The 21,658-nt window shown below is 37.2% G+C and overlaps 2 protein-coding genes and 1 long non-coding RNA gene across 3 annotated transcripts; 2 read left to right on the top strand and 1 right to left on the bottom strand.

Annotated features, from left to right (window-relative positions):
- Nucleotides 1–57: 57 nt before the first annotated feature.
- Nucleotides 58–5,095, top strand: LOC306906716. Its single transcript, XR_013787859.1, has 4 exons — nucleotides 58–111; nucleotides 510–607; nucleotides 2,386–2,508; nucleotides 3,484–5,095. It is a non-coding gene; the product is annotated as an uncharacterized lncRNA (long non-coding RNA).
- Nucleotides 5,096–5,688: 593 nt separating this feature from the next.
- syn2a (synapsin IIa) lies at nucleotides 5,689–16,825 on the bottom strand. The gene is made up of 11 exons (XM_079478321.1): nucleotides 15,582–16,825; nucleotides 10,492–10,549; nucleotides 10,297–10,379; nucleotides 8,137–8,293; nucleotides 7,964–8,053; nucleotides 7,819–7,881; nucleotides 7,594–7,736; nucleotides 7,422–7,496; nucleotides 7,240–7,342; nucleotides 6,969–7,106; nucleotides 5,689–6,890 (listed from the first exon to the last, which is right to left on the bottom strand). Exons 1-11 carry the CDS (start codon nucleotides 15,896–15,898, stop codon nucleotides 6,756–6,758), a joined length of 1,362 nt encoding a protein of 453 aa, XP_079334447.1. The 5' UTR covers nucleotides 15,899–16,825; the 3' UTR covers nucleotides 5,689–6,755.
- On the top strand, nucleotides 16,273–20,780 carry vgll4a (vestigial-like family member 4a). The gene is made up of 5 exons (XM_079478322.1): nucleotides 16,273–17,137; nucleotides 17,629–17,755; nucleotides 17,840–18,047; nucleotides 18,573–18,684; nucleotides 18,906–20,780. Exons 1-5 carry the CDS (start codon nucleotides 17,056–17,058, stop codon nucleotides 19,100–19,102), a joined length of 726 nt encoding a protein of 241 aa, XP_079334448.1. The 5' UTR covers nucleotides 16,273–17,055; the 3' UTR covers nucleotides 19,103–20,780.
- Nucleotides 20,781–21,658: the final 878 nt, after the last annotated feature.

Below are 21,658 nucleotides of genomic sequence, written 5' to 3'. Positions count from 1 at the left end.
CACCGCCCCTCATCTTGTCCAATCGTTGAGGCAGGAAAACGTCATCCCGCCCAAAGTAGTATACAGTCAGAAGCGTTTGTGGTCCCTGCCGCAGAGAAAATAAACAGAGAAGTAAAACGTTTTGTATTATACGTGCATGTTTTACCATACTTATTTTTTTTTTACTATTTTCATGTTACTAATACTGCCTGTTTTTACTATGCCAATTAAACAAGAGCGAGAGAGAGAGTTTTTATATTATTGTTTATGTTTTAAGATCAGTGGTTTGAAGATACATTTCTGTACTTGCGTATTTTGCTATTTACAAATATTGTGTATTTTCCTTGGCACCTCATTGTAACTTTTACTGTTTTTGTTGTTATTGTGATATGATATATTTCTTGTTTTGTCTATAATGTTTTGGCAATATTGTAAGCCAACAAAGTATTTCAAATGGAAAGATTAAGGGAGAGATCGGAGACAACAATGCATTTGTGGTTATTATTATTGTTAAACTGTCGATACTGTAGTAAATCCGTGGTTACTCGGAAGTGTGCGCGTGTGTCGGGTGACGTCATTGCCGTGTCTTCAGGATATGGGAGAGTTGTGCTCCTCCAAACTTTCTTTGGTGAGTGTTTATTGCTCTTTAAAGTCATTATGACTTGCGCTGATTTGGATTATTGTATTGTGAATGTAATATGTCATTCGTGTCTCTAGATTAATAGTTTACAAGGTACAATATGGCCTAATAAATTACTCTGCACAGAAGCTTTTGCTTCAACACTTGATGTGATTGTAAACATTCAGTTAATAAAGAATAACACATATATAATTCATTTCATATGTTGCGATTGCTTTGAGCTGAAACGTTGTTTTCATAGGTTCTTATTTTCTACACGTCTACATTCACAAATTGTAAATGTTTATGAATGTCCTTAACATTTGAAGTGATCCAAAACTTTGTTCTGCCCAGATTATAACTCCACGGATAATAAATCATATTAATGTTTTGTTAACTTGTAATTTCACTCCTTTAATGTGTAATTTCACGTGGTTATAGTTTTTACCGTTTCTTTGTAAATAAATGACACTGTTAAAGATATATTAATTTATCTCTTCAAGGGAACTAAAAGGCACAACCTATACCCTATTTAGAAAAAGATTGGAAAAAAGTGGAAGATCTGATTTGCCATAGTTTTAGTCAGTAGCCTATAGTTTAACTATGGTAAAACGATGGTAATACAAAGACCGTTTACAAACCATGGTTAATTTTCCTGTTGATATGCCTTCAGAGAATAATCTCTCACAGTTAATGACTACAAATTGTATTGTTGGACAATCATTCATATAACTCAAACGCTTAAAAACTAACGATTAACAAACTAAAATCAGACAATAAAAAATCCTGCATCAGTCCGGTTTCAATGTCAAAACCGACATGCTGAGTTGTATATTAACATTTCACAACATTATATATTTGTTGTATAAAAATTAGTGTTGGAAAAGGACATGCTCAAACAGTCAAAGCAATGTGTAGATTAAATAGCTTTGGATTGAAATGTGCTCAAAAAAAAGTTTATAGTGTTCATTAGGCTTATGAATGAGGTGTATGTTAATTTTTTTACTGCAGGATGCAATATGTGATCACGGCTCAGGTTATATTAAAACAAATTGAAAACGATATGAATTCACTGATATATACATATACAAAAATTGGAAATAGAACACTGCATTGTGGGATACAAAGAAATCCTGTTGTTATTTTGAAGCTTGCAGTTCTCCAAATCAGAGCCCAACAGGTTGGGGACGGAACAATATACCCGCACCGGCTCAGAGAGAGTGGGCACCATCCATCAAAATCAGGACATAGTCAAAATCGCAAGTTCTGAGTGCATAAAGGTTTTTGAAAATTCTCATTACTATAATGTGAAAAACATAATATTTATATACTATCTGCTGTTTTAAACTAATGGCAGTCATTAATTAGAGTAGATCCTGCTGACCTCAAACAACCTGCTAGACAACTGTTAGTCAGGTTTCACAAATGACCCTTCAACATACATTATTTTATTATCCATCACTGAATCTCTGCAGCTTGTTTGCAAATCATCCAAATTTATTATGCTGCCTGTCCATAATCTTCATATTCAATTCTACTATCTACTCTATTAGCACCAGTCATCACAGGGACTCCACTTCATGTCATTTTGAATCTTAACTCACAGGTAGATTTGCAGGGTCTTTTGTAGAGGGGAGGGGTTTCCAGATCATATCATTTGACCACGGGGGAATCTGTGCTAGGTCCACTCCTTTTCTCTATACAGACACTACATAGGTTGGACCCATAATTCGTACACAGTTTCCTACATTGCTGTGACACTGACTGTTTTCTCTTGTTTTAGCCAGATGACCCCACATTAGTTTAACAGACTTTCGCATACCTGGCAGGCTTCTCAGCCTGAATTAAAGAGCACTACCTTCAATTCAATCCACAGGCAAATCTCAGGAAATTAGAATATCGTGAAAAAGGTCAATATGTTTTGTCACTCATTTCATAAAGTGAAACTCATGTATATTATATTGATTCATTACACATAGAGTGAAATATTTAAATAAAGGCAGAATAACATGCCATTTCATGTATTCTGACTTCTTCACACTGTTGAACGTGCTGGCTTCTCATACTTAACATGGTCAACTTGTAAACTAAAGTGCAAAAACTAAAGTGAACTGTGTGTAATAAATTCCCATTTGTAAGTCGCTTTGGATAAAAGCATCTACTAAATGACTAAATTTAAACGCAAGTCAAATAAAATCATATGTCTGTGTTTTGTTGGCAGTCGGCGCGTAGATGCATAATGTAGAAAACACGAAGGGATTAATGCGATGATGTATTGTGTGCTCGTGCTGTAGTTCCGTCCCCCCTGCCTGTCTCGCGCAGCTTATCTTTTTCCGGAAATAAAAGTACAGCTGTATCTCTCTTTTATAAATGTGACCAAACTAAATACCATTCGAAGATGCGATGTTGCAATACAACTGTAGAGGTACTCAAGATTAAAGAGATTGACAGAAACTGCGCGTGTAACCCCATCTTTAAAGAAAATGAGCTTTAACTTCAGGACCATTAAGGATTTTTTGCATTGTCACATAGTCATGATTAAAAAAGTGTTTAAAAAAAGTCTAATTTGGCATATTTGCAACCCATTTATTGTCGGTAGTAAATGTAAATGAACAATCTTTTCAGATTTTATATTGTTGAAGATTTTCAGATTTGCTGTAGCATTTCTTTGCAGCCTTTAGCCTCTATCTAAGTTTCACACCAAACTCTAAACGTCTCACCAAACATTTTGTCTTTAAATTGAAGGACGCATGATCAAACGCATAAATTAATAAAATGACTGACATGTTTGCTCACAGTTTACATTGCTGATTGGGCCGGATATCAGCACAGATGTCCAAGCACAGATGTGATGATAGATGTGTGTTTCTTTTGCTTGTGTTCAGATCATTTTTATGGTCGGCCGGGGTTTCTTGTCTCCAGACTTCAGCAATTTATAAGAGCTGTCCCAAAGCCATGAAGAGACTCGTGGCCGACTGCGTCAAGAAGTGCAAGAGAAGCCTCTCTTCCCCAGGTACGTGAATAGATTGATGCATTTGGATATACATAACACAGAAATGGGAGAGTGTAAGCCAAACATTGTGAAACATGCATGAATCAGAATATCTTAGGCTAGGGACACACCCCTTGGGAGTAGTTTTTGAGCATCGGTTTGTCTGCGTGTTCCGCACCGTTGAGTACTGCCACCTGCTAGTTTGGGAGAGTTACGTTCTCTCACACAGACAAATACAGAGCGAATACGCTAGTTAGACTGTAGTCTTTCCAATGTGTTCAAGTGAAACAGTAATGCCACAGGTGGCTTTTCTCAGCGCTATTTCTTTCTAGCCAGTCATTGTGGAAGTCAAAGTCAACTTAAAACGAAAAGGAAAACAATTTACTTGGCGCTAGAAGCAATGGGCTCAATAAAGGCATTACCGGAACAATGCAAGTGAAAACTAAAAGAGTTACTGTATGATTTCGATTTAACATTTTATTGGACAACCAAATGTGCATGTGTTTTGGCTGATGGGACCAGTTTGATTGAAACATTTGATATACTCATTGTGTCTCCACTGCATCAAATTCTGTCCTCCATTGAGCTCCGACCGAAGCACGTCTGAGCCGTCACTGCACCGAGTGTCTCACAGCGAGGACATCACGTCCTGCACGCTCACCTTAATGAACCCGTCTACATGAAGATGGAGAAGCCAAATACTACAACTGTGTACCACTGCAAGGCAGTTTAAACGGGTTCAACAAAACCACAGAAGAAGCATAACATGAAGGGACGTGTTTAAATATCCACAATCTGGTGTCCTTACTGAGCTCGGATAGAAATTGAGCTGTTCTTTAAGCACAGAGTCAGTGACAGACAAATGCACTTTGATAATGAGTTTCGAAGAATAATGCTAGCAGTATTGACTAATTTTTATGTGTTAAGGATGTTGCTTCAGTCAGCATTGAGCTGCCATTGAACGCTATTTGTTATTTGGCACTTAAAAATGTCAATCTTGTTTTCTTCGAAGGTTTTATTGCAGAATCAAAGCTGTCAAGGTTATATTGAGTTATATTAATAAAATAAAATGAAGCTGATGTAGTGTTTTGTGTCTTGTTTATGGACTGTTGGTTTTTACATGCAGTGACAGATACATAAAAAAAAATATGCAGCTCATCATGCTGTCTCTGGCCCGCAGGTGCTATGTAATCTCTTTTTTCTGTCATAGAGGGTCAAAAGTTGTGTGCAGTGTTTTCTGTGGTAGTGCATGATGTATCATAAGCAAGTAAACAACACGGGCACAGACTGTGCTCCTGTGAAATGAATCACTAAATATACACTGTAGTATTATTTAAATCCTACAGACTTAAGGTCATTTACCATATTTGTATTATCTAAAATGTTTTCACATCACACATTTATTAAATGTATGGCATCAAATCTTCCTATAACAGATATATTGATGAATGTGTTTAATATCGATATAAATAAAATGATATATGTTTGGTTTATATGAAAGCTTCAGAAAACACGTGATCAGCTTTGTAAATGTTGTTCAGATATCTGTAATTTACTTTGTAGAAACTAAAACAAGTTGCAATGCTTACAACTTCATTGCTATAAGAGAGACATGTAAATATGTTATTAATATTCACATTTACTCGTCTATATTCACTTCATATAAATGCAAATTGCGTTAAATGGCACTGAACTACTTTTGTCTTGCCACTTTAACTTTTATATGATACCAGAAGTAGAAGAGGTCTTGTGATGTGGGGAAGCAACTTGTTTTTAGTTCAGAATTGCCACAGCAAGACTTGTTGATGCGTGGTGTGCAACCAAGATGATACCTTGGGTGGGTTTAAAATATTACGTTTTGAACTTTCTCCAGAGCCCATGCATGTCAGGCTATATTCATATATATGTATGTATATATATATTACTCCCTAAGATGACTTTTAAGCAGTCACACTTTACCTAGCTGTGACATGCTGATATGTATCATGCACTTTGTCTTTAGCTATGTATATTATTTCTATTGAATATAAAATTACACATTTTACACATACATTGTTCGTAGACAGCATTACTGGTCTGAGACACAAACATGCATACAAAAGTTCAGGTTTTTATTTTATTGCTTATTGTTTATTTAGGTTGCAGTTTGGTAATAACAGGGCTGACCGGAAAACAAAAAGAAATTAGGTTGCCCCACATTGGTTAAAAATGGCTGATGAGCTGCAATATAGCTTTTATCCACAGGGTTATAACAAATACCGTATTTTATCACACATTCACATTACGAAAAAGTGCAGGAACAATATTTAGAGTATTTCAGCAGAAACGCACAGAAAACACAATTCACATCTGATTTTTCAACACACAGTGACACACATTTGCTCATGCAAATCAAGCGTCCATTTGTTATATAATCTCCATACTTACATACAGTATGTGTATTATCTGTATGTACACTACGGTTCAAAGTTAAGAGTCACTTAACTGTAATGTTTAGGATCTTAAAAACCTTGTGTATGCTTAAATGTTAAAAAACACAGTTTTTCACAGACAAAAATGTAACTAAATAATACAAAATATTCATAACAAAACTACATTTGTATTTTAAAACATGTCCAAATTATGAGGAGAAGGAAGCCAATAAGAGCCCATAATCGGTGGGAACTGCTTGATAAAACAATGAGAATGAATTCTCTGTTGCACTTAAGGTGCTAAATATGAGTTAATACATTTTTAGGAAGCTTCATAATTCAAAGTTACATTTTCTTTTGATGAGTTCTAAAATGTGAAAAAATATGAAAGAATAAGTAAGTCACCATAAACAGTTTTGAACGGTAGCCTTATATTTATATATATCTATACTGTACACACAATAGCAAACTCTTTGAACACCTTTACACTTATAAATTGCAACAGACATAACAAACAAAAAAAGAATGTACAGTAGATGGAAAGAAAGTGGCACAGAACAGTAGGCACAGTTTGCTTGTATCACCACATACAACCCTGAAGAAACAACAGCTCCATCACAAGGTCACAACAATTAAAAAATTCAACAGCACAGACTGAAACAAGAGATCAGGCCCGACCTACGACCTTTTACAGAGAATATTCTTTGCCTTCCACCAGTCAGTGGTTTGTTTACTTTGAGCCTTCTTGATTTCATTAGTTTGCTTGGACTAGTTTTGGTCCCACCGCAACACCATTACAGTCTAAAATGTACTGCAGGCAACCCTGGGGGGGAGCTTTCTGTGGCAGTCCGTTCTTTACGTCGACGAGGGCGTCCTTTTCGACCACATTCTGAACGACACAAACACAGCTGGTCACACGCGAAGTGTCTGATGCAATTATAGTTTATTCTGTGTTATGATGTGTTACCTGTCTCGATTGAATGGCGGTAGGTCTCTTGGGGTTCTGTGCCGTAACGTGGTTCATTTTGGCAAGGACCAGGTCCGCAATAAGCTGCTGGTCTTCTGCTTGATGATCACCCACCAACGGCATAGACGAACCCATTACCTAATAAAAATGTAATTGTTAGTAATATTATAAAAGTAAATTGTAAAAAAGTTAAACAGTGGTTCTGTCTATACCGAGAGACCTGTAGAAGATTCGATATGTACATCATTTTAAGTCTGAATATACCACATACCTCAGTTATATGATCTTTTCCATCTTTGCCATGAATGGCTTTGACAGCACAAATTTCAAGACCCCCAAAAATCTCACAACAGGTATCTACCCAAAGCTTATACCTACAAAAACAATAACAAACTTTTAATACATCAATGTTTTACAGCATATTTATACCTTTTGAGCGAGTAAATAGTTTACCTGGGTGTCATTGCCACTTGCTCCACCATGGCGGTGCCAGTGTTGGACTTCCAGTTGCCTGAGATGGATGTGCTCCTATAAAATGAGAAGAATTCATCTGTTGAGAGCAGAATTTAGCCAAACATGTCAGTACTTCAGACAGTACTTCTACAGACTAGCCGGGATTACTCACATGTAGGCCTTGTAATCATTTCCAATCTTTTGAATCCTGATGTCATATTTGGGATCAATGAAAGGTTCAGATGTGCTGTAGGTCTGAGTGATGGCAACCAAACTAGCTATGTCCTGAAACTTTGTGTGGTTCTCCACTTTCACCTTAACAACGCAGATAGTTAGATCACATACCAAATAACTGCATCTCTTATTTTACAGCTACTGCATCAGCTTAAACGTTTACCTTCCCCACGCCAGAGTGAGCTTGCCCAATTTTCACCACAACTGGAAATGCTGGCATGGTCACCTGGTTTTGATTCGAAGAGTTTAGTGATTTCAAATATCTGCCTCACTAAATGCCATGGGTTTGGGTGGGTTTAATCTCTTACCATTTCTTTATAGTTAGGATAGAACGTCTGTTCAATCAAAGGGAATTTCTCATGTCCCAGTTTCTTGAAGGTGGTGATCAGCCGAGCAAACTACAAAGAACAGATGAATTTGGAGGGATTAGTTCGATCGTACATTTTACGAAGGTCACGTGATGTCTTCTTGTCACACCTACCGCCCAGGGTTTGTCACACAGGTTGTAGACGGACTCCAAAGAGTTGGTGCTGGGAATGCCGGCGTACTGCAGGCCTATGATTAGATTACGAAAGTCTTCGTTGTCTGTCATGCTAAAAGCGTGTTGTCGGATCAGGACAAAGTCGGGCATAAATGACCTGTAAGGACATATGACGCATACATATGTGATTTACCTAAGAAGGTGGTATGCATATTAACATATCAATATTCAAATCCAATAATCAATAATAACGGACACAAGCCAAATAACACAATTTTCATCTGTTGCCATTTGAAAAGCTGTGACCATCGAAAGCATACAGATTCCAATATTTATACAAATAGAGCTGTAAAAAGAAAAGATTCTGGAATGGTTCAGATAAAGATCTTCAAGGGAGGACAGAGTTCCATGTACAGGATTTAATTTTTCCCCTACACGATAGCTAAAATATTTATGTATGAGCTATGCTTTACAAATTTCATATGCCATTTTTGCAAGGGGAATTGAAAAAGCCGAAATGCAACCACTTTTATATTGTTCTAATAATTTGGCCCAATTTATTAAAGATCTTTTATGCTTTACCATGTTAGTGCCGTGAAATACTTTGTTGTTTCCTAATGTTCTCGCAATGAGCACCAAGGACTACAAATACGCTTATATGCTCAGTTGTCTTGTTCTGCACAAAAAATAGTTCTAGGAACTTCAGTTACATTTTTTAAATGTATTCAAAATCTTCTAATGCTATCGTACCTTAAATCTAGCATTGTGTATTGAGCTGAATGTATTGTTACACCTCTAATAAATATAATTCTGTCTGACAACTCTCGGAAAGGTTTAGCACGGTAGTGTACATGACATATAAATGTATTTGGTCTTGGCGGAATAGATCTGCTATGTTGCTGCTGCTTTTACAGTACAGATACTTGCTACTGCCAATACATCCACAACATGCTGCTGTGTGCATGTAATGAATGCTTTTGCTGCATGCATATGAATAAACCCCGTAAGGCGTATATTATTCACTGTGTAGCAGATCTATACCGGTGGAGCTGGGGAAGGAGGAGGGTTTCTGAAGCGTGCTGCACTGCTACGACAATCACTGGCCAGTTTTAAACGTTGAGCAGCAAGCTGGTAAAGTTAATATGTCAGATTGGTTTTGACTATAGGACTGCGCCATCTAGAGTTTCATGCAATAACTATAATCATTGGATTTGTCTGCATCTATGGTTTTTAATATATAAAGAATGTCCTCAACTACTGCCAGTGATGCCATTTTCATGCCATGCGTGTTTCCCATAATGGCACTGTGGCGAGCAGGGCGGCGCGAGGCCGATCACGTGAGTGATAACCAGCTCAGGAACCATAAGAGAGGAGCTACAGGAGTGTATGACGTATTGTAACATATCGGCGGAAAACTAGAATAGTTTTTAATTTAGTTTAATTCATATTTTTTATATAAATTTGAGTTAAAGTTTTAGTGTATGCTTTTCTCTTTGTTCATGTTTTGTTTATTTTTTAATGTGCTATATAATTCATTAATTTTTATTGTTTTATTTTCATAATCCTATTTAAGTTTATTTTTGAGGCAACATTTAAATTCATCATATAGTTTAAGCTTTTCTGATAATGTTTAGGTCAATATTTAATTTAATTTCAATGAACGGAAACATTTAAAAAACTAATTTGTAATCTAAAATAACCTTTAACTTGGAGACATGTCATGTAGAGATAATATTGTATAACAACAATAATATTCCAGAAAATTGTCAATTTTGGTTTTGTGGTGAATGTGAGTATTCTTGTGTAATTTTAAGAAGTGATTATAGATCGGTAGCAATACTTTTGATAATATTTTAGCCTTTTGGATGTGCCTCTGAGGGCTTGAAGAAAGGAAGAAAAGCTGTAAGCCATTCGTGTAATTACACAGAGCTTCCTGTCTCACTGACAAGCCGAACACATTATTACATCGGAGGATAATGATACAGTTCTAATGTGTGACACATCCGATCAGTTCTGCTTGAGAGATTTTGCAGGCTGGTATTGCACATATCAGAACAGATTACAGATATTGATATTATTTGGATAATATACAATATTTATTACACATTTGAGTTTAGTGCCGATAAACTGAACAGCTAAAGGTGATTTATGAAAGCTCACCTGACAGTCAGGTTTCCATTCTGCACTGCAACATTACACAAACCATTAGCATATGCCACAACACTGATGTCAGCAAACTCAGCCTGAAACACAAGAGATTGAATGAATGAACGAATCCATGAATCCAGCCAGCAATCAGCCAATGGGTCAAATTGAACACAAGGCAACACAAATGAACACACTGAATGAACTCACTTGTTCAACTTTGATATCATAATCTCCATTTACTTTATTCCCCTTGAAGAGTTTGGCCCTGTGGAAAATAAGAAAACAAGAAATAAATAAAAGCACTGACACATCCACATATCCATATGTTTTGAGATGGGTTTGCTCTGTTCATGAGACGATATTGTCGGAAATCAGAGGATTGGACAATATTTCTTAAGCAGACCGAACATGAATGCAAACAAATCACGATATACATTATATGGATTCTAGCGATTTCTTTATTCATCCCAGTAACATGATTTAGCAACAAATACAGAACCCATTGGAACTCATTCATATTTCAACGAATTCTGAGAAATAGCATTGAGATGACAGAAACATAGAGCAAATGGAGACCTTTTCTGCTTCGTATATGTTTGTCCTATAAATAAAAGACGTCAATATAAGCATTTCTTATAAACTGATTTTAGCTTTGCATGTTCATTTTCATCTATTTAGTCTTACCATATGATAACATCAACAAAAGAGCATCATCTGATTAATTAAATTTTCCTGAATCATAAATGTGACAGGAGGCATATGACAAAGCAACTCTTTCATATAAAAAGGGTTGTTTCATAAATTGACTAATTCATACCAATACAGTTGATAACACATGTTTTTTTTTGTACACAGTTTATTACGTGTTTCACGTTGCTGTCAATGATTTGCAACTCTAATTTATGTTGGCTTAAAATCCATCAATGGAATTACCTTCGAAAGGAGTGTGTTTAATGGGAGACAGCATGATTCTGCATTATATTCTCATTGGTGCTGAATGCAGGATGTATCCCAATGCCTAAACTCTTATTTTCTAGCCACCTGCCAAACAAATCCTGAAAATAATTTCTCATTCACCTGCTCCAGTCAAAGTGTAAAACACATATTCCCAGCTATTTGTTCAAATATATTATTACAATTGTTCATTTTATTAACATTTTCATAAGATATTTAGTTCAGATACTGAATGTTTTACAAAACTGAATATCCATGAAGCAAGTAGAACAAACATTATTTAACTGGACATTCATCAAGATCATGCGCTGTATTATTTAGTGCATAATAACCATGAATAGTAGTACATGTCTTATTTGCATTTTTAGATTTGTTTATTTTAATTGTTTTTCTTAAAAACAAAATTATACAAAATATTAAATATTGCGATTAGATTAGGTTATAACTTGAAGTATCTGAGACAAACCAGAAAGAAACTGAGCATCTAAACTCAGTGAAATTATATATTATAGTTGTGTGGTGAAGTATTGTGTAATGCATGAAGGTGGTCCTGTATATATGCTGGCATGAGGAAGGTGGTTTTTGATTTTTCTCAGCAGTCTGGTTACTATGGTGACCAGCTTTTAGCACATGTACAGTATTTAAGAGAGCTGCAGTAGAATAACTGCAGCCAAACTGGATGTGATTAATAATTTAATAATAATTTGTTACATTTATATAGCGCTTTTCTGGGTACACAAAGCGCTTTACGTGGAAGAGGGGAATCGCCTTAAGCACCACCAATGTGCGGCATCCACCTGGATGATGCGACGGCAGCAATATTGCGCCAGAACGCCCACCACACACCAGCTTATTGCTGGAGAGGAGTTAGAATTGGTACATATGGATTTGTACATGGGCGAATGGGCAAATGTTGCCAGGATGCACCCCTACTCTTTTTCAAAGAGGGATTTGTTATGACAACAGAGAGTCAGGACCTAGGTTTAACATCTCATTCGAAGGACAGTGCTTATTGACAGTATAGTGTCCCCGTCTCTATGCTGGGGTATTAGGACTCACACAGACCACAATGGTGAGCACCCCCTGCTGGCCTCACTAACACATCTTCCAGCAGCAACCTAGTTTTCCCAGCAGGCCTCCCATCCAGCTACGGACCAAGCTCAGCCTTGCTTTGCTCCAGTGGGCAGCCAGTCTTGGGCTACAGGGTGATATTGCTGTTTTGGAGGTGCCCTGCTGCCAATATGACACACACTGTAGTGATGCCACAAAATATATAAAGTATACCAAAAGTAGCTGTCATCATTTCTTCAACCTTGAATGACATATTCAAAACCTGCATGGCAAAACCTGCAGAGAAGAAAATAAAGTCAAACAGGTTTGAAATCTCACGAGTCAAGTTAAGTCAACTTTATTTATATAGTGCTTTTTACAATTTCCATTGTTACAAAGCAGCTGTACAAGAAAACATTGACTATAAGCAAAACATATAAGGTTGTGCAAGTCAAAACACAGGTCAACTATCAGACAGACTATGAATTCCATTATGCAGTGTTCATTAAATAAAACTATAAAATTCTATACGAGTGTGAATTGGTTTAATAGCAAAGAGTGTATGTTGTCAACAACCCTCAAATAATGATTTTTTTCTATGCAACATATAAGGTATAAAGTCTGTGTACAGCACAGTAGACTTGGGTTCTAATCCAACTCTCGCTGAAAATGCTCTTTTACATATTTCTATAACATTACGGAGCATAAAGGCTTTTGTTTTCAGTAAAATTGATTTAAGACTTAAAATTGATTTGTATTCATAAGGTTTAGATTTAGGATAAGGTTAGGGGTGTAGGTCTTTATTATGTCAATAAGTTGCCATCTTTTAATATGTTTTTATAAATATAGGGCCGGTTGCACAGACAAGGCTTATCTTAAGCATAGTAAAATTAGGACATTTAAGTTGCTTTTATTAAAATGCCTTGGATACATTTATTACTGGTGTTCATCTTGAGACAAAACAATGGCAATTACATATTTTAAGATATATCAAGGCAATTTATTTTCAGTAAAGAAAGCTCAAAGTTTCATTTTAGTCGGGGACTAGTCTTATGCCTTAATTATGATTTACACTCTGTTATTATTACATAATGTTTAATGCACAAGAATTTTATAGTCTTATTTAATTAACACTGCATATAGGAATTTATAGTGTGTCTGATATTTGACCTGTGTTTTGACTTGCATAACCTTTTATGTTTTACTTAATGTTTTCTTGTACAGCTGCTTTGTAACAATGAAAGTATTTAAAAAGCGCTATATAAATAAAGCTGACTTGACTTAACTTGACCACAATACTGAGGTGCAAATAGTTCTCTGCCACTATTTATCGATAGCATTGAACTACTATTTCTACTTTATCCAAAGAAAATACAGCTATTTTCGGTTATTTAAAAAAAGCATTGCTGCCTTGGGCCACTTTCAGAGTTTTGCATGCAGACCAAAAGTAATGTAAGACAGTTGTTGCTTTATTTGAGATTGGGGCTAATATGTAGGCAGAATGTGTAACGTTACGGGTAGATTTCTATGTGCAGGCGCCACGCAGTTGTTTTTAATCGCGTGACTGGTTTGCTTATGGTTTTTATATGCTGTAGGTTGATGTTTTGGTGGTTAAGATGCCGCCACGCTACTTTCGTACAACAGATGTGCTTAGGCTATAGGCATACATATAACATGCGTTTATGTGTTTGTTTTTATGCTGTATCCTATAATCAAACTGACATCCTTCTTTATTCTCAGCAGCAACTATCTTCTGCCCTGGCAAAAAAAACAATAGTGCCTGGTTGCTAATTCCTCCACGCCGAATGTTTATTCCTCTGCCAAAGCGGCAAAACATACTTATTTTAATGGCATATATTGGGTGCCATAAGGCTTTCTTGTTATTATACAGTCTAAAATATTTACCATAGTAAAGTCTTTCCAAACTGAGACTTTACCATCGTTGCACTTACTTACCAGGTCCACTAGTCAGCCATGTTACATGGGAATCAGAGGCTACACTATAGGCACAGAATGAGCATCATACACATTTATTCGATTTTACAACCTAGATGTTTCTTTTCTATATTCTCAGATTATTTTTAATAAAATGTTTTATCCATGCTCATCATAATTTTTTATCAAATTCATGTTCTCTCTCATCAAAATCATCCCGATCCCTTCCCCTCGCATGACATATGGCAGGGGCGGGACTATATTGACTGTTCAATAGCCAGGCTTCCAACTTCCAACGATCCATCAATACCCAAAGGACAAAATCAAGTCCCGCCTGACATTTTTTCTCATTCCAGAAGCTGTTTTACTCTGCTACACGTAACAATAAGGACGATAACACCAACACAACTTCTGTTTCATGCTGACTTCAACTGGAAGAAACCCAGTTATGTGCATTCACTACTGGTGTGATCTGACATCACAACATCTTTAAAAACATGCTTGAATCCTTTAAAATCGAAATGTTAAGGAACATACATGTATAATGTGGCTTTAAACATACCGTCACCTATAAAACCTGTGTAAGATCATGAAAAAATTACAACAAATGTATAATATGAATTTACATTAATAATTTTAACTTCCATTCCATAGAGCGAATTCTTATAATTTTTATAATCATGTGAAATACTCCACCAAAAGTATCAGGGATTGACCCAGTAAAATATGTGGTAGTACAAAAGTGTCACATTTTCACAACACGGATAAAGATAGGAACTGAGGTGTTGTCATAACATGGTGGACATTAGGCCATTGTATATTCAATACAGCTAGTCTAGTTTAGCAAATCCAGGCCAAAATCCCAACTTTAAGGGGGGACATAGACATTAGTTTATTTTGTGTAAGGTAACAGTTTTTTCCAAATATCTAATAGTTCCCACAACACAAAAACAGGATTAATGTCAACTAATGTATTCATATATATTTGGAAAATGAGCCATTGAATTGTTTTTAATAAGAAATAGTGTTTGTTTAAAGAGGTCAATTTGGCCTGAAATCAAACCCTTGTTGACACATCAGTGAGCAGGTTTGATATCAAATATCACTACAGGCATATCACTTAGAGACACTTACGGGTGTCTTATGATGTGATGCCTTTTCTCATTCATGGTGAAAGTATGCACCGTATCTTTTCCACCTATTTCCTCACCCCAGAAAAGACATATTACATATTTTATGTCGACAGCTCGGCACTAAATCTAAGACCTCCCAAAGAAATGTACTCAAAACAACACACAGTTACACACCATAAAAAGAAAACATTTATCGAGGGGTCTTGAAGATAACAGTGCTCATACCAGTCGTGCTGCGGTGCGTCGATGACCAGAAGGATCTTGTGTCTCTTGGACGATGCAGGAACAGTGGTTTGCTCCACCAGCCCCGCTGAGGCAGCTGTCTGCTTCACCACATTGGTGATGGAGCTGAAGAATCCGGTTCCTAATGGCTGGGGCTGAATAGGTTTCCTCTCCTGGGCCGGGGAAACCGCAGCTGGTGCTGATGCTGGCCCTGGAGGGGGAGGCTGAGGGGGATCCGGCTTCTGCAGGTCTGACATGTAGCCATTGGGCAGGTTGGAGATGAAGGTGCTGTCCGACAGGCGCCTGCGAAGGTAGTTCATGGCTTCAGATGCAAAGGAAGATGTGGAAATCTCAACACCTACATTCAGAGGATTCTCCCCGGGATGAGAAAACTCGGAGCAGTGAGATGGGATCTCTCCTCGAATCGCAGTGTTTCAGCCAATCAGACGCGAGCTCTGCGCTCCGCAGCGCTGCATGAGATGATGCTCTTTCTCTCCCCTCCCCCACACTGCCTCCATCACGTTTTCATGACGCCACAAAAATAATATAAAATAAACCGTATAAATAGTCTGCTGTGCCACGCGTGAGGATCGGATCTGATCATACAGAAGTATTCGTGTTTTTTTCTCAAATTTATTGCTTTAGTGTAGAGATCAGAGTGGAGGAGACGTCCGCGCATGAGCAGACAGACTGCATTCTACTACACGTACAGAATTTACTCCGCATCTTATGCAATGATGTGCAGCGTACACAGACAGACAAGACGGATTCACATCTATGTTGTGGATACAAACGCATTACTTTGGCACGGTTCAACACCCAAACATGAATAACACAGGAGGTGGGGTCAGGTCACGTGGTACTAGTCACTTTTCTTCACGTTGACCGACCTCAGTTTTCGACTACTGCGAACATATCGATTTATTTATTTACAGTTTTATAAAGATTACGGTCACAATTGTGATCACGTTATTCGTTACGATATTCTTTAAAAAAGTTGGCGTTCTTAGTGTCTACAATTTCAATATAAAAAAATCAAACGTCAGGCGGAAACGCACGCAGTGGTTCCTCCCGTCTGTTAGCAGCTTTAGCATCACAGATGAACACCATTAACGCTACACAACAAAATATCCTATGTCTGACGATATAAGTAGCTTTATTCGCACTGTAGCTCGTACGGTTACGAGTCTGCTTTCATATTACGTTTATATTGATAAGTAAGTAAATGAAAGTAAGATTTGGAACGTTCGGGTCTCACGAAACGAGCAACAGTTAAGCTGGCGTTAGCCTCCTGCTAAAAACATAGCATAGTTTTGAACACAGTTTCGACTTTTAACTGTCTTAAGGTGCAGGGTTGCGAATGTCTTTCTTCCCGATACGCGATTTATGTATCGGTCGCAAAGTACTCAAAGCTCCGTGGATGTACACGAGCTGGAGTTACTGATCTGTGAGCTGCTTCAAATGTCAAAGTGCTAAAATGGATCTTTTGATCAATCGGTTCATCAATAAAATGAACAACAACATCAGCCGACTTCATTATAACGTTGGTTCGTATAAGGGTAAGTGGCCGCACTCACAGCTTTTAAACACCGAAGAACGAATATCGCGTTTCTTTCGTGGTTTGTGTAACTTAACATTAGTAACGTTAGCACTTCCTGGCCTTGTACCGTGATAGTACTGCGTTTTTGGGGTATTTTGGTTTATAGAAATCCTAAAAAGCGTGTTGTCTCTCAAAAAGGCTTTTTTGTCGCATACAAAATGCGTGATTATTTTTCTCACCTTAAATGGAAATATTGTCTGACGCCTGGACTCTCAACGGAGATTTAGTAATGTGTTTTTGGTAACACTGTAAATACAATTTCTGAGAAATTATGTTTGAGTTTCGACTGCGAATGTCACATCCTTAACACTGAAACTGCCCGATAACAGAAATGCAGCTTCATTCAAATGTCTAACAAAGTCACAAACATTTGCAAGACTACAATCTTAAAATGCAAAACATAAGTTGTGTGTGAGAACGATAGTTTATTGTTTATTGATTTATTGATAGATGACTCCGGAGCATCACTGAATTCAGGACCTCCACCTGCGAGCCCAACTAAGAGAAAACACAATGAAGACAGCGATCGCGATGAAGAACAAATGAACAAAATGAGTCGTTTACTGGCATCCCAACTGTACGCCTGCCTCCTGCTGTTTGCTTTTTTTATAGGAAAATATAAATTTTCTGTCATAATGATTTCATGTGATGTTATTTTTAGGGGAGGTCCTAATGCAAATACTGGAAATCAAGATTCATGGGATTACAGTTCCTTTCAACACGCATCTCTCGTTGGTCTTCAAAACCACCACGTGTTCACACCTTTTCCTATTTTTGCGATGGATCAGCCTCTTGCATTGACAAAGCACACATCAGATTCTGCTAGGAGCACACCTTTGTTACCTGGACCCAACATGGAGCGACAGCAGGTCAGACTTCACTACATGCTTTCTGTATGCTCATATATAGACTACTGTAAGGTAAACGAATACGAGCCGAATTAATTTAAGCCTTTTAAGCTCACGCAGAGCCAAAGGATGTACATAAACGCTCAAGTCTGCATTTCGTCATCATATACATTTTTCTTTACATGTTGTTTATCTCCATGTATGGGAAGTGGCCTCCCTTATCTAAACCAGTGGCATTTTTTTTTACATGCTTGACAATTTTATTTTAAATGTGCGCTTATAAAGATGTATTTACTACATTTTTATCTTATTTGGCAACGTTTCTAGCATGAATTGAATAAACAATTCCCAATAAAGATCCAGCAAGCACATCATTACTGACCACAGTGAAAGCAATATGGTGATACAGATTTTTTTCGCCGTAATTTTATGTTTTTAAACACCGATACAAAAGCAGTGGTTGACCTTTTAGTGCCGTATCAATATGTATACACATATAAAGCTGGTCTTATCAAACAGAAAAATAATATGCACTTGTCATGTCAGAATCGTCCATCTGTGATCACCTGCGGCCCTGCGAGCAAGCACTTATGCAGTCTGTCTGGCTGTCACATGTCTCATCACAGCTGCACCTCTGCATCCGCCAACAAGAGCAACGGTAGTCTGTTTATACATCTGAATTAGTGAATGTTCTTATTATCCTCAGAAGTGTGTTTACTCATCACAAAATATATACTTTGGGTTATTTCATAACTTATTTATGTGCGTGAACTATATGTACCAGTAAAATTATGAATGGTATCATGTCAGAAATAGTGTTTCTACAGAGATGCACATGTGCCTATTCTGCTATTCAGTCTTTTGCTTTGTTTTCTTCAGCAAACACCATGTGCGATCCTGTTATAGAGGAACACTTCCGCCGCAGTCTTGGCAACATCTACACTGAGCCCGCCTCTAATTCAGTGTCTATCACAGGCTCAGTTGATGACCACTTCACTAAAGCACTGGGAGACACCTGGTTACAGATCAAAGCCAGGGGTTGTGGTCCGACAGCCCCTCAGCCCAAATCATCATGAGTCATCTGACCACAGTCCTGTGGAAGAATATCACTTGTGAACGATTTATCCGTTTGTTTTGTTGTTTTGTCTGATGTCATGCATCACTTGCTATAGGCAAAAAATACTAAGATATACTTGTGGGCATGCTGTAAAACTATCGATACAACCTCAATCCTAACCTTCTCTATCCATAGACGAAATCCCAGATGGGGACTACAGCAGACTAGACCATCTGACCAGTTATTAGAAAATAAGTGTTTTTACACTGCGTATGTAGGTAAACTTGTTTTTGGACACTCCATAAACCAAAGTATTACCTTAAAAATGACCAATAATTTACTCTTTAATTAAAAAAAAAACATTGATATGGAAGATTCTGTGAGCCTGGAGATTGGAGTGTTCATACATGGCTTTTAATTTGAACACTCACTTGAAACAAGTGGATGCTTGGGAACGGTATTCCTTAGCGGTATGATCTAAGAAGCAGATTGGCAACCTTACAGACAAGCAAAGGAGATATGATGGTCAATCAAAGGACTCTTTAAAACTGTTCAAGAAGTCCCATGTGTGTTTCATGTGCAAAACAAAATATCTTACTTCGGCTGCAACATTTAGACGTGACATTTCATGAGCTCCAACACCCTCCCTTTAGTTGCCTGTAATTCATGTTTTTAAACCGTAATAGCTGCTATCTGTTTTACTCACTTTACTCCGAATATATTTGTTTGTCAGTAACATTCTCAATAGATCCGACTGCTGGGACAGTGTAGGCGATATATTTTTATAACATGTTTGTAAGCACCTGGCTTTGCCTCTAGACAGTCTCTGAAATGCGACTGAATGATGAGATTTGAGCACCTGATGATCAATGCCAATGAAGAAGTTTTAACCATGTTTCTACTGTCTCTTGATGTTTCATTTTATTCCATTAAATGACTCTAGATGAGTCTTTTTTAAATAGCTTTGTAGTTATCAGAACTTATTTTGATCGAGGAGGATTTAAAGTGTGATGTGATAAATACAGGCAACATTAACTGTGCCTCAGAGTCTTCTGCTGAAGTTTTGTGATGTCACTGCAGAATACACACTAATTCGCTGTTTCTCTTGTAGCAATTTACTTGCAAACACTCTTATTTTGTTTGTTTTTGCAGTACATCTTTTGTTGGTGACCATCATTGCGCCGTGCGTGATGAGATTTATTTCAGTACAGATATTAACTCGCATAAGCCTATGTCTATTATTAACCAAGGTGCATGTATTTTCTTCTTTTTAGTGTACCTGTTAGTGATGCGTACTTGTTGAGAATTTGACATTGATTGACCAAAGTCTCATGAAAAGCCTGTTTGACATGGGTAGAGACACATTATGCTCATAAGAGTGTCTGTGACCTTTCATTCAAATGCAACATTTATAAAGTAAAAACTCGTCTGAATTCAAAGTGTGGTTTGTAAATTAGTTTTTAATATGACTGTTTTTTAGAAATACCACTTTTATATTTTTACACTTAATAAAGTCGCCTTTCAGCAAAGACTCATGTTTCTTGATCTTTCTGGAATATGAAAACATTTTCTGCAACCATGCACTGCATTCATCATTGTTATGCAACAATACCCATAAGCACCCTTAAAATGTTTTCTTTATGACAGCTGTACATTTTAAGTGTGTGATATATTAAGTTAACTTTGCATGTTGTGGTGAGACCCAGGATTAAATAGATGGTCCACTCTAAAAAGAAAATTCTGTCATGTCGTGAGAATGTAAAATGTAGCAGACTTAACTTTGGGGTCACTAACTCTTATTTCTTCACGTTTTAAAACAATAGAAACCTCGAAACCATAGATAAAACACAAACATAACTTGGTCTTGGTCTTTTAGCCTCTTCAGTGTGACCACATTTTGCCTGGAATTAGTAGAAAATGTATAATCTTATTATCAAACAGCTTGAGGTTTTAGCCTGCCTCATAAACATTATTGGTTATAAACATTATTTGGTATAAAATGTCGCACATATTAATATATTCAGTTCTTTTCTGTCTACAATATATTTTCAAACATTTTTAAGATTTTAATTGCTGTTTAAAACGACAACATATCACAATGTTGCATTTTTAAAGCAGTATAATGAATCCATTTCTTTTAAGAAACAAACACGTTTAAGCTTTTCATGGCACGAAATATGTTTTTGCAACAACACAATTTACAGCACAGTTACTAAACTGATTTTTTGCGTTCAGGGCTGGACTGGTAATCTGGACTGGTGGGCCGACGCACTTGGGGGCCGGTTGATATAAAATGTTTTTTTGATTTGCCAACGACCGGCCCATAAAGCAGGGATAGCGGCCCATTGGTTCATTATCCATACTGACACTGGGCTGGCCCAATCATCTCTTAGGGTTAGTGCTCCACCCCTCCCCCTCGGTTTCTTGTGTCAAATGCAGTCAGTGAGTCAGAGCCAGAGAATCTGTGGATTTAGGACATAGCACATGGAGGAGAGGTGACAAGCCATGGCGGCACCCAGGCAGAGGAGTAGGTGTCTGATAGTTAAGTCAAGGAGAGACAGAGTGAGTAGGAGAG

Source organism: Barbatula barbatula, assembly GCF_947034865.1.
Source record: "Barbatula barbatula genome assembly, chromosome: 17".
Lineage (NCBI taxonomy): Eukaryota > Metazoa > Chordata > Actinopteri > Cypriniformes > Nemacheilidae > Barbatula > Barbatula barbatula.
The sequence above is the reverse complement of the archived record's forward strand: the minus strand, read 5'-3'. Positions and strand labels throughout refer to the sequence as shown.